The sequence below is a fragment of the Mustela nivalis genome, assembly GCF_964662115.1.
Source record: "Mustela nivalis genome assembly, chromosome: 1".
Taxonomy (NCBI): Eukaryota; Metazoa; Chordata; class Mammalia; order Carnivora; family Mustelidae; genus Mustela; species Mustela nivalis.
Window position 1 is genome coordinate 140,754,756 of NC_139020.1, and position 17,043 is coordinate 140,771,798.

The 17,043-nt window shown below is 37.7% G+C and overlaps 1 protein-coding gene and 1 pseudogene across 11 annotated transcripts in view; both read right to left on the minus strand.

Moving 5' to 3' along the window:
* NEK10 (NIMA related kinase 10) overlaps positions 1-17,043 on the minus strand; it is a 240,002-nt gene that overhangs the window by 139,484 nt on the left and 83,475 nt on the right. For all 10 annotated transcript variants that reach the window (XM_082687003.1, XM_082687002.1, XM_082687000.1 and 7 more), the window contains one exon: positions 5,153-5,228. In XM_082687003.1, coding sequence (XP_082543129.1) covers positions 5,153-5,228 — 76 coding nt within the window. The remainder of the gene's footprint in view (positions 1-5,152; positions 5,229-17,043) is intronic.
* LOC309842328 (transcription factor BTF3 pseudogene) lies at positions 10,852-16,724 on the minus strand (annotated as a pseudogene). Its single transcript has 3 exons — positions 16,720-16,724; positions 10,959-11,340; positions 10,852-10,901 (listed from the first exon to the last, which is right to left on the minus strand). The product of its transcript is annotated as a transcription factor BTF3 pseudogene (transcript).

A 17,043-nucleotide genomic window follows, 5' to 3' on the forward strand; every position in this document is an offset into this window, starting at 1 on the left:
TTATATATTATTCAGGTGTATCTTATCCTGCTGGGCCACAGAGAAGCCATGAATAAATGCAAATATAGGTAAAAGCATCCCCACATCCCACCTGCTCAAGGCCCTAGTATGGAAAGTGCTGTTCCTCCAGGTTCCCTGTCTTTGCATGCTAAATACATACTCCTTCCCTTTCACACTCCTCAGCTGCTAGAAAAATCCTGGTCCTTTCTAGTAACCAAAACAGCCATTCAGGGAGCAAACATAGAGATAGGGAAGGAGAATGAACTATAAATAAACACAGCACAAGTAATTCTTCTCTATTGTAATTATTAAGAAATGAACTTGAGGGGTGCCTGGGTGGCTCAGTGGATTAAAGCCTCTGCCTTCGGCTCAGGTCATGATCCCAGGCTCCTGGGATGGAGTCCCGCATCAGCTCTCTGTTCAGCACGGAGCCTGCTTCCCCCTCTCTCTCTGCCTGCCTCTCTGCCTACTTGTGATCTCTGTCTGTCAAATAGATAAATAAATAAATCTTTTTAAAAAATACTGTTAAAAGAAATGAATCTGATTCTTAGACACCATACAATCTATATAGTCAAATGAGTGCCATCCTTTCAAATTTTAGACTCCAGTTAGCAGATACTAGTCACTGTGATCTAATGAGTGCTTACTATATGCCAATCCGGCATTGTTCCAAGCACACAACCTGTACTACCTCACTTAATCTGACAACAGCACTATTAATAATCTCAGATTATAGATGGGGAAACTGAGGCATAGGGAAATTCAATCATTTATAACTCTCAAAAGTAGACCCAGGACTTAAACCCAAGCAGTCTGATTCCAGAGCCTATGCTCTCAATAATGACCCTACCAGTGTGCCTGCCAATTTCACATCCTTTTTCCAATTATGCTCTCATTCTTTAAAATTCTTCTTTAGCAATTTCCCTCAGGACCAATTTATCAGTCATAGAAGAACACTTGTCTCAATAACTTCTAATCATTCCACATTTTTTTTTAAATGATAATATCCTGCATGATCCCATTAGTCACTGTTCTGGTAACTATGAAAGATAAAAAGTAAATAAATAGAAAAAATACAGCAGACCCTAGCATCAAAGTACTTACTGTTTCAAACTAAAAATGTTCCCTTTAAGCTTCATGAAGGCAAAAGTCAGAAAAATTCAAAAATATATTAGTGCTTTAGACCCTGATAAAAATACACATGGATTTTTCATCATATTAAAATATAGAATATGGAGTATTTATACAATGCAATATTATTTACCCATTAAAAGGAAGGAAATCCTGCCATTTGCAACAACTTAAATGAACCTATGGGATAATATGCTAAGTGGAAAAAAGCCAGACAAAGACAAAAAAAAAAAAAAAAGGTGATTTCATAAAAGCGTAGAGTGATGGCTGTTCAGGGCTGCGGGAAGGGAGAAATGGGGAGATGTAGATCAAAGGATACAAATTTTCAGTTATAAGAAGAAAGAGTTCCAAGGAGTTAAGGTACAGTATGTGTCTGTGATTAATAATATGGTATTGTTTGCCAAAAAGTTGCTGAGAGTAGAGCTTGAGCACTGTTACAAGAACACAACAGAAGAAAGTTAACTATGTGGATGGATATGTTAATTATCCTGATCTTAATAGTCATCCTGTGATGTATATGTCAATCAAATCATTGTGTTGTATATTTTAAATATATACAATTATATGTGTCCATTTTCCCAATTACTTAATAAAGTTTAAAAAAAGGCATTTCAGACAAACATAAAAACCAGAATGACTCATTTTCACTTAAAACTTTTTTTCATTTTAATAATTTAAAATATTTATTAAGATTCTGTAAGTCTGTTCTTCAAGCCCCAGGGAAACAGCAGTGAACAAAGTCAACAATAGCCCCACCATCATGGAGTTTGTGTTTTAGTGGGAGAAACATAGGATAGATCAATTAAAATATGACATAATGTCAGATAGAGGCAGATGCTATGAAAATATAAAGCAAGAGTAAGGGACAGTCAGAAGAAGGCTGCTGTGTTGGGTAGGTGATCAGGAAAACCTCCCTACAGAAGTGACATTAAAGCAGATACCAGAAGGAAGTAAGGACATAAACTCTGTGGCTAGCCGGAGAAAAAGAAACCATGTAGGAACATTTTGAAGATCTGAAGGAACAGCACACAGGGAGAGAGAGAGGAGATTAAACTTTTGTTACAGTTGAAAGAAGCAATTTTCGGGTGCCTGGGTGGCTCAGTGGGTTAAAGCCTCTGCCTTCGGCTCAGGTCATGATCCCAGGGTCCTGGGATTGAGCCCCACGTTGGGCTCTCTGCTCTGCAGGGAGCCTGCTTCCTCCTCTCTCTCTGCCTGCCTGCCTCTCTGCCTACTTGTGATCTCTGTCAAATAAATAAATAAAATCTTAAAAAAAAAAGAAAGAAAGAAGCAATTTTCTTCAAGTACTATTCATAACCATGCAAGTACTAGATCATTCATATTATAAATACTTCTTGTGAGCCTATAAAATACCAGACTCTGGGGTGGGGATAGTGGTAAACAAAATTATCCAGGCATATCACAAAATAAGTGAAAAGTTCAACCATATGAAAGAAGAGTGCATGAAGTATGTAGACCAGGGAAAATATGTGTTGGCTAGGAGGTTTCTCCAGAGAAGACAACACTCCAGCAGAGAGATGGAGGATGAAAAAGATTTAACCAGATGGCCAGTGGGGAGTATTCCAAGCAGCGGGAGTAGCATGTGCCAAGGCCCTGTGGTCAGTGGGAACACAGGTGCAGCAGCTAGAAATCAATAGAGTGAAGGCAGGGCTAAAGTAAAGATGATGACTTGGCAGGGGCTAGAACATACAGGGCTGTGGGCCTGTAGCCACACTGAAGACTTGGTCTTTAAATAATTAGCAACTGGAAGTTACTGAACTGATCTATGCCATTTAAGAGTTCTGAGTTTATTACCGCATTTTAAAGAATGCAAGAGGTACAGTCAATTGTTGGGTGTGCTTCACTTTGTCTCTGCTTGTCCAAGTTTCACTACAGGTTTATTATCATCCATCCAATGGAAACTTCCCTGCCTTTCATTTAAATTATCTAATGTCATAATGTGAATGGGATTACACTAAGCAATAAAGTCTCAAAGAATTCCCATTCCAGGATTAGTCAAAGTTTTCCATTCATTTTAGCTCATACTTGCTTATTATCCAGAAATCCCAAATGAGTGTTCCATGAAGAACATGCCTAAAAAGTTTCTCAGAACTTCAAACTCTAAAATTTGCTCTGAAAATGCCATTGAAGATAGTGTGCAGTCTTGGACTCTGGAAGTGAAGTAAGACATACAGATAAAAACCAGAACCAAGGACCATATTTGGAGACTATTTTCCATGAGAAGGATAACAATGACCTGTTTCATAATGAATCAAATCAGAGGAAGAAAAGGAGCTTTTATTGACCCTCTGTTCTAGCACAATCAGTCCAGGTTCCACAAACCATTTATCTAGCAGCTGAGCTATAGAATAAAGAATGCTCTGAGGCACTTCCTACAAAAGTAGATAAAGAGAACTTTTTTCCATTAAATAAGGTAATATTTGAGGAAGCAAAGGCAAAAGAAAGAGCAAAGGACAGGGGAACATCAGACTCAGCAAATGCTTGGGCCTCCAGAAGGCAGGAACAGGCATCCTATGACTACATCAATAGTCTCAAGAGAATTTCAGGATTATACAAAGATTATAGAATTTGGTGGGAAACAGTTTGGGGATGGCTAAAAAGACAATTAAAGAAAAAGGCATGGGGCGCCGGGGTGGCTCAGTGGATTGGGGCCTCTGCCTTCGGCTCGGGTCATGGTCCCAGGGTGCTGGGATCGGGCCCCGCATCGGGCTCTCTGCTCAGTGAGGAGCCTGCTTCCTCCTTTCTCCTCTCTCTCCGTCTGCCTCTCTGCCTACTTGTGATCTCTGTCAAATAAATAAATAAAATCTTAAAAAAAAAAAAAAAAGAAAGAGAAAAAAAAAAAGGCAGGAGGTATGAGACTCAGAGCAGGGTGGGACCATGAAATATATCTGCCTTATTTTTGTCCAATTCACAAACTCGGAAAATGAAGATACAGAAAATTCAAAAGGAACTGGACATGTCACTCAGTTTATTAGGGAACGTCCTAAATTTGCAGTCATTACTTGAGAGAATAACTAGCCAACAGGGTCAGAATCATGGTAGGAACCCCCTGACACTATTCTGAATATTCTTTTTTTTTTTTTCTATTCTGAATATTCTTATAGGAAAGGCATTTTTAAAATGAGACTGTTACTTAGGGAGAATTTCCACCCTCCCTTGAGAAGATTTATTCAGAATCCTATCCCTGGGAATCAACTGCACAACAACAGAGTAGATTAAAAAAGAAGATGGAAGTGTCTAGATGGCTTGAACTGCTGAATAAGATTTGAGAATATTTCCCTGAATGTGTTATGTCTACTGATGACTCTATCTGCTTGCTAATTTGAAAAGATTCAGACAAATGATACGTGATCAGCAAAAGAAGATTCTCACTGCCTGATAATTAACGGATTGTAAAGGAACCCTCAAAGCATGCTAAGTAAGTTACAAGTGTTTCAATTCATCAAAATATAAACACCCATTTACCCAAGAAGCGACCAACTTTATAAACATAGGTCTAAGTATATTGTCACCACTTATTCATTCACTCAATAAAATGTATTCAGCACCTATTATCTCCTGGGTGCCAGGATACGTATTAGTACACAAAAAGCCTTTCTCCTGCCCTTGAATGTTTACAGGAAGAGAGAGTAAAACAGTCCTTTTTTGAACAGGTACAATAAAATACTCCAAGTGTCATGGTGAGTAGCGAGTCTGTTAGTTCCTTCACAGATGCTTCAACAACAATTGCACACCTACTATGTGCCAAGGAACGTTTCAATTTATAAGTAATAAAAGTAGTCTCCACGAGGGGCAGAGTTACCCTAAAGAGAATTTCTTGTTGTTATTTCAAACACACATAATGATGTATACTTGTGGACATGTGTATTATCTGGGTAATTGAGGAAAACATTAAATAAGCTCCTTTTCCTAAAATCGTCTTTCCTTTGCAAGCCAAGACATGAAACTAAAGCCCCAAACAGTTAGGTGTGCTGTTTGAGAACCATAAAATAATTGTCCTTACCAGGAATACAGGATTGTTCCAACAACAGACGTGAGTTTACTGTTTTCTTGTTTTTGCTTTGCCAGCCCAAAGTCAGCTATAATTCACAAAAAAACGCAATGTTATTATTATCATGGTTCCTTAGCTCTTGACATTCTGCACAATAACTATTAAAGTTCACAACAGAAAGCTTTAACCTTCTGTCAAAACGTGCCATGTGCCAATCTTCCACACCACTCACAGTCTTAATTAATCACATGCATACAATAGGCCAGTGTGTTAGATATTTTGAAATAATGAGATTTATCACTAAAAAGCTAAAATAAGTTTTGCTGACTGAAAAGTAGGGCAAAGTACTTATCAAACTTGTGATTCCACTTTTTAGGTTACCTTTATAAGTTTCAAATAAATAAAATGAATCTGATATTTGGGCATATGCCAGGCATCACCTCATTTGGACAGAGAAAAAAAAAAAAAGCTAAAATAAGGTAAGCCTGAATAACCACCATAGAGACCTGAAAATCTGATATTAAATGCCATCTAACTGTACTATCACAGTAAATAATGATATTGAGAATCATCTCAAAATATATATCAACAAATAATTTTGATTTTCAACTTAGAACACCAAATATTTATATTTAATATGAGCACTAGCTGTACTTTTTTTAAAGATTTTATTTTATTTATTTGACAGAGAAGAGAGAGATCACAGGTAGGCAGAGAGGCAGGCAGGCGGTGGGGGGCATGTGGGGAGGCAAAGCAGGATCTCTGCTGAGCCAAGAGCTCAATGCAGGGCTCGATCCCAAGACCCTGAGACCATGACCTGAGCTGAGCCAAAGGGAGAGGCTTACACTGAGTCACCCGGGCGCCCAAGCACTAGCTATACTTTTCAAAGCACCTTTACATACTTCTCTTTTTTAAACCACTCGACAACTTAGGTCAAAGTGACGGAAACAGATATTCTTTTTTTTTTTTTCTTAAAGATTTTATTTATTTGACAGACAGATCACAACTAGGCAGAGAGGCAGGCAGAGAGAGAGAGGGGGAAGCAGGCTCCGTGCTGAGCAGAGAGCCCGATGCGGGACTCGATCCCAGGACCCCGGGATCATGACCTGAGCCGAAGGCAGAGGCTTAACCACTGAGCCACCCAGGCACCCCGGAAACAGATATTCTTCATAGCCTCTAACACTTTGAGAGATTTAATTACCAGGACTACACAAAAAGTGCTGAACCAGCGCAAGAATTTATTTATGCCGAATAAAATTTGGTGATCACAATATCACTTTGTACATGGCACCAAATGTTTATAATATTTCACTGTGGTGTCTTTTTTAAAAAAATATTTTGTTTATTTATTTGTCAGAAAAGAGAGAGAGAGAGAGCAAAGCAGGGGGAGATGCAGAAAGAGAGAGAAGCAGGCTCCCCGCTGAACAAGGAGCCTGACATGGGGGCTCTCTATCCCAGGACCCTGGGATCATGACGTGAGCTGAAGGCAGATACTTAACTAGCTTAGCCACCCAGGTTCCCCTGCAGTGAACTTTAAAAAAGGTATTTAATAATGTGTCTATACTAATATGTCTTTCAGGTTGAAAATATTCCATAGTAGTTAGACTTCAAACCAACAGTAATTCACATTATTAGTAACAATACCCATTTATTAAACAACTTTGAAATAACACAAATTGAGCTGCTTGCAGGAATTGCCTAATTGAATACTGCTAGCAATCCTGAAAGACAGGTGTCATTATGGTTAGTGCAGTTTAGCGCTTAAAGCAAGAACTTAGGAACCAGCCTCAGTTCAAATCTTGTCTCCATCATGTGCTACCAGAGTAACTCTGAGTAAATTATTTAATCTCCCTTTGCAGTAGTTTTCTGACCTCTAAAATAAAGATTATAACAGCATAAATAGTAGTAAATAGTATGACATAATAACAAAATCTGAATAAGTTAACATATATAAACCCAGGGTAATACAGATTGAACAACTGATGCTTATTATTCAGTCTTCGCAGCCACCCATTTTATAAATGAGAAAACTCAGGCTCAGGTTACTTGGAGATTGAGTAACTTGCCCCAAGGTCTTACAAGGAGAAATGAACAGTAAGATGTGAATCTGGGGTTACTTAATTCTAAAGCCCCAAATCCTTATCAAGACACAGTATTACCAACAAAGAAAAAACAGGCCCAGATCATTTCAATAACAAATTCTACCAAACATTTAAGGAATAAATATCAATTTTGCACAAACTCTACCAGAAAATAGAAGAGAGCACTTCCAAACTCATTGAACAAAGCCAAGATTACTCTGAGACCAAAGCCAAAGAAAATACAGAACAAAATCCCCCATGAAAATACATACACACACACACAGAATCAAAAAAATATATAAGCAAGTAAAATCTAGACATAGATAAAAATGATAATACATAAGGGCCATTATGCCACAAATGCAAGGCTAATTCAACATTTAAAAGTCAATCAGTAGAGTTCACCAAATCAGCACATTAAAGAAGGAAAATCATATGATCATATGTATGAAAAGAATTTGACAAAATTCAACATCTGTTCTTTCCATTAAAGTATAAATAGGTATGTACTTCCTTAACCTGATAAAAGGCATCTATAAAAAGCTACAACTAATTCTCTATTTAATGTGAATATTTTTCTTTCAAGTTCAAAAATATGGGGTGCCTTGGTGGCTCAGTCATCAGGCCTCTGCCTTCGGCTCAGGTCATGATCTCAGGGTCCTGGGATCAAGTCCTACATCAGGGCTCCCTGCTCAGAACCACGTAGTGGCTTCCTTGCTTCTCTGTCTCCACCCTGCTCCTGTTCTATTTCTGTCGCTATCTCTGTCTCTCTCCCTCAAATAAGTAAATAAAAATATTTAAAAACAAAACAAAACAAAGCTGGATGTCAACTAGATTTGTTGTAGTGATCATTTTACTATATATACAAACATCAAATTATTATGTTTTACACCTGAAAGTAATAACATGGTATGTGTAAATTATATCTATTAAAAAAAGAAAACAAATAAAAGACATGGCAAGCTTGTTAATATATTGCTATACACTTTGATGAGATTGCTATATAAACAAATTGTTTAATGAGCCTTTCATAAAATTCTTAATTCTGAATTCTTAAAATAAAGCAAAAACAATGTTTTTCCTTCTGAAGAAGATAAAGAAGAAGAAGATGGAGACAAAAAAGGAGGAGGAAAGGGGCGCCTGGGTGGCTCAGTGGGTTAAAGCCTCTGTTTTCGGCTAAGGTCATGATCCCAGGCTAAGGTTCTGGGATCGAGTCCCGCATCGGGCTCTCTGCTCAGCAGAGAGCCTGCTTCCTCCTCTCTCTCTGCCTGCCTGTCTGCCTACTTGTGATCTCTGTCTGACAAATAAATTTAAAAAAAAAAAAAAAAGGAGGAGGAGAAGGGAACACACTACTACAATGGCAGAGAAACAAATATCCAGGAATAATATGATAAAAGACATGAAAGATCAATGCAGGGAAAATTATACAATTTTGTTACAGTCATTAAAGACTATAATTAATGGAGAGAAACTCCAAGTTCATGGATTAGAATTCTCAATATTACATAGATGCCATTCTTTCCAAATTAACTTATGTAATTCCAGTCAAATGCCTCCAAATATTTTGGGTAGAATTTCACAAACTAAGTATAAAATTAACATACTTAATAGAAATAGAAACAAAAGGAGCCATGGATTTTTATAAAAAGACAAGATTTCCTATAAGATATTAAAAATTATTACAAGGCAGTATTAACTGAAGGATACATAAAGAAAAGAAAAAAACAAACAAACACGGCAAGAATGTTCCCTCTCACCATTCTTATTCAAGATTGTACTAGTGGTCCAAGTTGAAGTAAGTAAAACTAGTTAGTATGATACTTGCATACAAATCTTTGCAAACATAATTTTTAATTTCTTTTTTAACAAATTTGTTGCAGTGAGATTACTGGATAATACATTAAGTGTATGATTAAGTTTTTAAAAAACTGTCAAACCAATATATTTTCCAGTCCTTTCTCACCAGAAATGTGTGAGTTCTAGTTGCTTCTAATGCCTACCAGCTTATGGTATTGTCAGATTTATTTATTTAATTACTTACCTATGTACATATTTATTTATTTATTTTGGATTTTTTTTTTCCCCTCAAGTAAGCTCTAGGCTCAAGATAGGGCTTGAACTCATAACCATGAGAGCAAGAGTCACATGGTCTACCAACTGAGCCAGCCAGGTGTCCCTGTTGTCAGTTTTTGTTGCTTTTTTTTTTTTAATTAACCATTCTAGTAAGTATGTAGTGAAAGCTCAATATAGCTTTAATTTGCACTTCCCTAATGACTAATAGTTTTGAACATTTTTCATGTACTTATTTGTTATCTGTGCATCTTCTTTAGTGACATACCTATTTAAAACGTGGCCCATTATTTGACTGAGTTGTTTTCTTATGGATTGAGTGTTGGGTACAAATTCTTTATCAGGTATATTGTTTGTAAATATTTTCTTCCAGTCTGAAGCTTGTCTTTTCATTCTCTTAATGTCTTCCATAGAACACACGCTTTAAGCTTTGGTGAATTTCAATTAATTTTTTTTCTTTTATATATTGCAGTTTTGATTTTATAGCTCAGAAATCCTTGCCTAAGTCATGTAAAAATAGTTCAGGCTATTCTGCTGAAAGGCCAGACAGAGTAGAGCAGCCTGGAGGATGAGAGGCCCAGCTGCAGCCAAACTCCTGAGCCTCCCTGCCAGCCATGTGAGTGTCCACACTTCACCTGGAGTCAAGGCTTCAGATGCAGCCCCAGCTGACAGCTTCACTGAATTCTCTTAAGACATGCTAAGCCAGAACCACTCAGCTAAGCTGCTCCTGGATTCCTGGCCCTTAGAAGAAATAGTGTCTTCAGCTGCCAAATTTTGCAGCAACTTATTACATAGTAATAACTAATACAACTGTTAACACCTTAGTCCAAACCGCCATGCATGTTCACGTAGACTACCGAACAAGACCTCCTCAGCAGGACTTGTGCTGCTATCACTTCCTCCAAAACATAATTCTCTATACCAGAGCCAAAATGATCTTGGGAAAACCTAGAGCAGAGACTACCACTCACAGTTAAAGTCCAACAAAGACTTATAAATACTAAGAATAAAACCCAAACTCCTACCAGGTATAGAGGATCATATATTTCTGGGTTTTCTGAGAAGTCTTTCTTGACCATACTATCATAAATATTTGTCCCTTTCTTTAATACTCTTCTTTTACATTTGGTCCATATTTTTCATTATCTAATTTTTTTTACATTATACTGCCATTTAAAATCATTTAAAATCTTTAATCAAATTTCATCAAAGATTACCAGACATGTTACATGCCATGATTAGCTTTCTATAAACAACTTTGCTTTCTGTATACAAATCAATGTCAATGAAATAAAAAATAAAACCATCTATGAGGAAAAGAACTTTATTAACCTTGTTTCCAACTTTATTCCCAGACTTTGTCAGCTTAATTAGAGGCAAAGAATGAATTGTGTTTAAGCAAACACTGAGAAGAGCTGCAGTGTCCAAGGGACTTGGCCTTAAAAATATTAGAGATCTAGATTTTATCCATGAACAAAATGTTGAAAAGAAGTCATAATATAAAATAGCAGCTCCCAGTAACTTCCTCAAGTTTTATCTTCTTCAAGAAAATGGCTCAGTTCATTGGTCTGCTTCATTCTTAGAAGGTTTATCAAAATTCTCCACAAGATCTGGAACTTCATCATCCTCCTTCTCTCTGGGAACAAGGGATGGTTTTCCATCCACACACTGTGTGGACAGAGCTTCAGCCAATCTTTGTGAACTAGTCAGACTGTCTGCACCAAGTTGGTTGAAGATACTGGGTAGCATTTCTGTTAGCTGATCTGTCTCAGTATGGTCTGTAATGGAGACAGTGTTCACCACCAGGGCTTCCCGAACTTTCAGGTTGTGAAAATGGATTTATGTTCCTTGGTTTGTGAACACATTCACTTCTTCAATAACAGAGATACTGTTTGCCCCTAACTTCTTTAAGGAGAACTTGAGCTTTTTATCATCTGCTCTAGCGTTCAATGAACCATCTTTTGGGGAGCAGTTCCTTTCCTACCAATACGTACTTGTGCTTGCAGTGTGGTTAGTTTCTCCTGATTTATGATAGTTTCTTTGATCTTGCTGGAGCAAAAATGGGACCATGAGGGTGACGAGGGGTCTGTTTTTGTTTAATATTCATTTATGTATTTAGTGTTTATCATTCTTAACTAGTATGCAAGATCCATACTTTGTGTTATCACTGTATATTGACAGAGCTATATCTTTTGATAAATATATGGATACATAGTTGACCCTTGAACAATATGAGGGTTAAGGGTGCTAATGGCCAGCACAGTCAAAAATCTGTATATAACTTGGATTCTCCCAAAACTTAACTACTAACAATCACCCGTGGACAGGAAGCCTTGTAACATAAACAGCCAACAAACATACTTTGTACATTATGAGTATTATGTATTGTATTCTTACAATAAAGTAGACAAAAATGATATTAAGAAAATCATAAGGAAGAAAAGATACACTTACAACCCTGAACTGTATTTACTGGAAAAAAAAAATCCATGTATAAATGGACCAGTGCAATTCAAACCCATGTTGTTCAAGGGTCAAATATAAATGTATATCTATCTATCTATCTATCTATCATCTATCTATCTATCTATCTATCTACCTAAATATCTAATTATCTAATTAGATATCTCTCTGCCCTTTCAGTTTAGCAGCAGTAATGAGGAATAGTAGAAGGCTAAGTTTTACAAAGTATTTTTTAAGACTATTCACAAGTTAAGGGCACCTGGGTGGCTCAGTTGGTTAAGCATTCAACTCTTGATTTTAGCTCAGTTCATGATCTCAAAGTCCTGGGACCATGCCCCATATTGGGCGCCACAAACAGCAAGAAGTCTGCTTGAGATTCTCTCTCTCCCTTTGCCTTTACCCATTCTCCTCTGCTCAGGCTCTCTCTCTCAAATAAATAAACAAATATTTTAAAAAGGACTATTCATGAATTAGACGGTATGCTTTAATCTTCCCATTCCTCCTTGTGTGTATTGGAGAAAATTAGTAGAAATAGTATAGCATATCAGTATTTTGGGGAGCTCACTATAGCTTTTGCACACACAGACTTCATGTACTTACGATCTAAAATAATCCTTTAACTTTTAGTCTTAGTGCTACATAGAAATTATCTTGTTTTTATAAAAATACCGTTGATTTTGAAAGGCAAAAACTAAGCAGTGGCACTTACAAGCATTCTACTCACTCTACATAATGTAGATAATGGCAGAAACTCAGATGGATGTCTACAAAAACACAGGTAGTTGGCAAGTATTCATAAAAAGCTAATATTGTTTGGCCATTTGGAAGATTTTGGTAGTAGTGGTAATGTTTCTATTACTCTTTCTACATTCATGATCATATTTGGAGCAGAGGAAAAGGATTTATTTCAGAAACTGTGGTCATAAAAGCATTCATGTGTTATTATAGAAATTCAAAATGACAACAGATGACATTTTACATATAGCACATTATGCCTAAAAAAAAAAAAATCAGTAAAAAAATCTCTCCTTGGATAGAATGAATGATATAGGAAATGCTAAAACTGTAGCCTGTTTGTGCTACAGCCTATAGCTGTCAACCTTCAGATGGAAAATGTGTATGGCCTCTGGTTGAGTGCCTAGATTCTTGCTCTGTCATTTACTATCTATGTGACATTGGATCCATAACTCAACTACTCTTGTTTTCTCAAAAAGAGCCTATGAAACTTATCTTTTGCAAGGAGTCATAAGGTTATTTCCATCCCTTTCCCTAGGGCACTTTCACCCACCACCTGTGTCAGTAGCTCCCAAATTCAAAGCCATGCCATTTCATTCCCAGCTATAGGCAGCACCTGGTCCTTCACACCCCAGACTGAGCTCATCATTTACAGTCACCCAGGATACCCCAAGCAGCAGATGGGATCTCATCTTCCCCATTTTCTGGGCTTGAAATCTCTGCCTCTTCCCTATTGCTCTCATGTTCATTAACTCCTCACCTCTTGTATCTGACTCTTTCTTTTTATTCTGTGACCATAGTTTAAATATACCAGGAGCTCAGGCCCTCCCTTTTCCTGCAAGAACCTAGGTGCATCTCATTAGAAAACTTTTCTTTCTAATTCATTCCACAGGGTATTTAACAACGGAATTACCTAACAACCCCTGTCTTCATTACAGCAAGCCCCCATATAGGTGCCAGAATGTCTCCTGACTGCTATGGTTTATAAAGTTTCCAGCTGCCCTAGGCCTTCAATACTGTCCCTTTACTCACTGATTCATCCATTTCTCCCATAACCAGATCAGAAGCTATCCCTATTGACATAGCCCATAGAGACCAATGGTAGAGATACACATTAAACAAAGTATTACATATATAAATTTATAAATGTGGTAAGATCACTAAAAATCAGGTAGATCTATAATACTATGAGAGAGTAACACAGAAAATACAGCAGATCAAGAAAATCTGTGACAAAACGGTGATTGAGGAAATACATAACAGAGGACAAGAGTTAACCAAGTAAGAAGAAGAAGTGGAAAAGAGATATCCAGCAGAGGAACCTGCATGTGCAAAAGTCCTGTGATCAAGAAAACATGATCCACTAAGGAACAGAGGGAAAGTCCTGTGATCAAGGGAGCATGGTCAGTTGAAGAACTGAAAAAAAGGCCAGGTTGGTTGGGAAGGTAGACAATGAGGGGCATGGCCAGATGATGCAAGAACCTGCAGGCCATGTTCAGATGAAAGATACCTGTCAATACTGCCCAACTTAAAATGTCCACCTCAACAAAACTATTGGATTCCCCCAATTCATTCAACACAGTTATTGATTATGAGGTCCCCATGCCCACAAGGATGTCTTCTTATTTACCTGAATTGATCTTTCTGGGGGAATACAATAAAGAGAGTTGATGAAAAGATGAACACTAGAGCCAGATGTAGTTCATCCCTGGTCCTGTCAACCTATTAGCTGGGTGATTTAAACGAGTTTTCTAACCTCTCTAACTCTTTTCATGATCTGTGAGAATGGGAATGTGCCTGAGATATTGGACGAGGTAGTGAACATAGAACTTTCATCCCATAGTAAATGCTTAAGAGATGTAGCTATGGGTGGTTCCTCCTTTCCTTCAAAGCACAGCTAAAATTTTCACCATGATAAAAATGTCTTTTCTGAGTAAAATAAAAACCATGAGTGACTGTGAAGATTCCAGGAAAAGATCAGTTGAAATCTCTACAGTGCCAGGCAATGACGAGGCATCTACTTGATGCCTACTTCAGAAAGATATCCATCTTGTAACCTCTCCCATCTCTCTACCTCTCAGCTCTTTCCTTCTGCCTCAGTAAATGAAGGCCAACTTCCAACTTCCACAGTGACAAGATCATCAGTAATATCCTCTCCAGGCAGGGCTCTGTGGGGAAATAAGGAGTTCTTGGAAGGATGCTCAACAAACCCCTGCCTCTTCAGCGCTTCCTCCTCCAAAAGCCACTCAAATTCCTAATGTGAGCTCTTCCACTGTGCCACCCACCCTTCCAAAGCTTCCTTTCCCAGTGCAGGACTTTCCCTGGATGAGAGAGAGTAAAGTATTTCCTCTTCTCAACAGCATCATTATTTGATTGATTTCTTTTGACGGAATTATTATCAAAAAGAGTTGTAGGATGAAAAATTCAACTCCTGATATAAAAGTACTTTCTGAATTCTAGGTAACTCCATATGTTTGATACACAAACATCATTTCACTCTAGGACATCTACCAGTAGACTAGATTCTCAGGGGAAACCAGTGCCCTTACTAAATATGGGCTCTTCTAAAATCACTTTCAATGTGGGCTTTATTCTGGTTACTATGACTTGGAATAATGAATGAAACTTTTAAACACATGGTTCTAATATTAAATAGGAGTACTAAGAGTCAGATTCTTATAAAAAACAGTAAGTCAGGCTCTTGCTCTCTCTTATTCTCTCTCTCTCTCTCTCTCTCTCTCACACACACACACACACACACACACACACACTCACACTGTTTATGGCCTGATTATAGAGTTTAAAAGGCTCCAATGGCTTCAGTACACTTGAAAGGCTGGGCAGACTGATCAGATGTGTAGTAACATGCACTGTTGAATTAGTCTGTGTAAAAATAGGCACTCCCACCCACTCACCATGCTGTTTCAAAGAACACACTTTGGGAAAACTCACAAAATGAAAATAACATGTCCAGAACTCATCAGATTCTACCCTTTACATTAAAAATTCCTTAGAGAACTGGGGCACCTGGGTGGCTCAGTGGATTAAGCCTCTGCCTTCGGCCCGGGTCGTGGTCTCGGGTCCTGGGATCGAGCCCTACATCGGGCTCTCTGCTCCGCAAGGGAGCCTGCTTCTCCCTCTCTCTCTGCCTGCCTCTCTGCCTACTTGTGATCTCTGCCTGACAAATAAATAAATAAAATCTTAAAAAAAAAAAATTCCTTAGAGAACTAAATCATAACCCAATATGTCCATATGAAAACACACACTAAAACAAATTGTATTATCCTGGTCCTTTGGTGCTTTTATAGGCCATATAAACCCAGCACTGGAAAGATTTTAGTCCCATTTTTTTCCTAAGATGGTAGACATCCAAGCCCCCTTATTCACTTATGCAGTCAATTAAGGTGAGTCCATCCCACCAGGAGAGCATAACTATCATCTGGTCAAGATCATCACTTTCAGGATGTCCTGCTTGGACTTTCTTGGGACTACCATTCTCATCTTTTCCTGGAAGCCAACTGCTATTCAAATCTCAGAACTGCAGAATGACCCACTGGCAATGTGAGAAAATTTTTTAGAAATTAGATTTGACTATTTCCCTATTTCACATGACCTAATAGCAATATAAGGAAACCGGTGGGCTTGACAGAAAATATTCTTGCTTTCCTAGTGACATGAAAGTAATTTGTTGACTGAGATAAATTCTAGAAATAGTGTGGCTACCCTTACTACACAGATGTTACACGACGGTATGCAACATGAGTGATTCAATAGTCTGCAGTCTTTTAAGAACACTCAAAGCTCTGCATTGGCTTAGACTCAAAAAGATACTATATCTGGTTTATGAGAAATAAACCACACAACATGTTCAAAGAAAGATCAAGAGACCTATAAAAGCTACAGACTCATTATGTGCCTAGTTAGTCAGGAGATTTTGGAGGGGTATGAGATAATATGCATAGAAGGACTTTGACTTCCTTATCAGAAGTGTAACACTAATTCGCCTTTCCTGTAATGACATAGATTTCTCAACCACGGCTGAACCAACGAATGACACTAACCATGTCATTGGTAATCCTCTAGAAAACAATTAAAATGCCAAGACTTTAGCAATACAAGTGAGATCTAATTTGATTTCTCAAACTTTGTTGGCACTCAATAGAGTAAATTCTTTCATACTTTGGGTTACATTATTTGCTGCGATGCCAATGGGAATTGCTTGTAACTTACCCCATTTATGCACCTGATTTCACTTTAATCCTCATTTCCTCTTATATTAAACACTCTTCCCACAAAATCTTAACTGTCAAGGTCAAGATCTCAAACCCAACTATCTTCCCTAATCATCATTTTTCATTTGCAACTGGTTTCTAAATATTTCTACCTGGGTATGTTTTAGTTCATTTGTTCATACATTCATTCATCTATCCATGTAGTCAACAAATATTATAAAGTGCTTTCTGAGAAATAAAAGTCAAGAAAACCAGTTTCCTTTACCTCAAGGAGGGAATGGCAATAAATCATTGCCCTATGTGCTGAGAAAGGCAAGCCTGC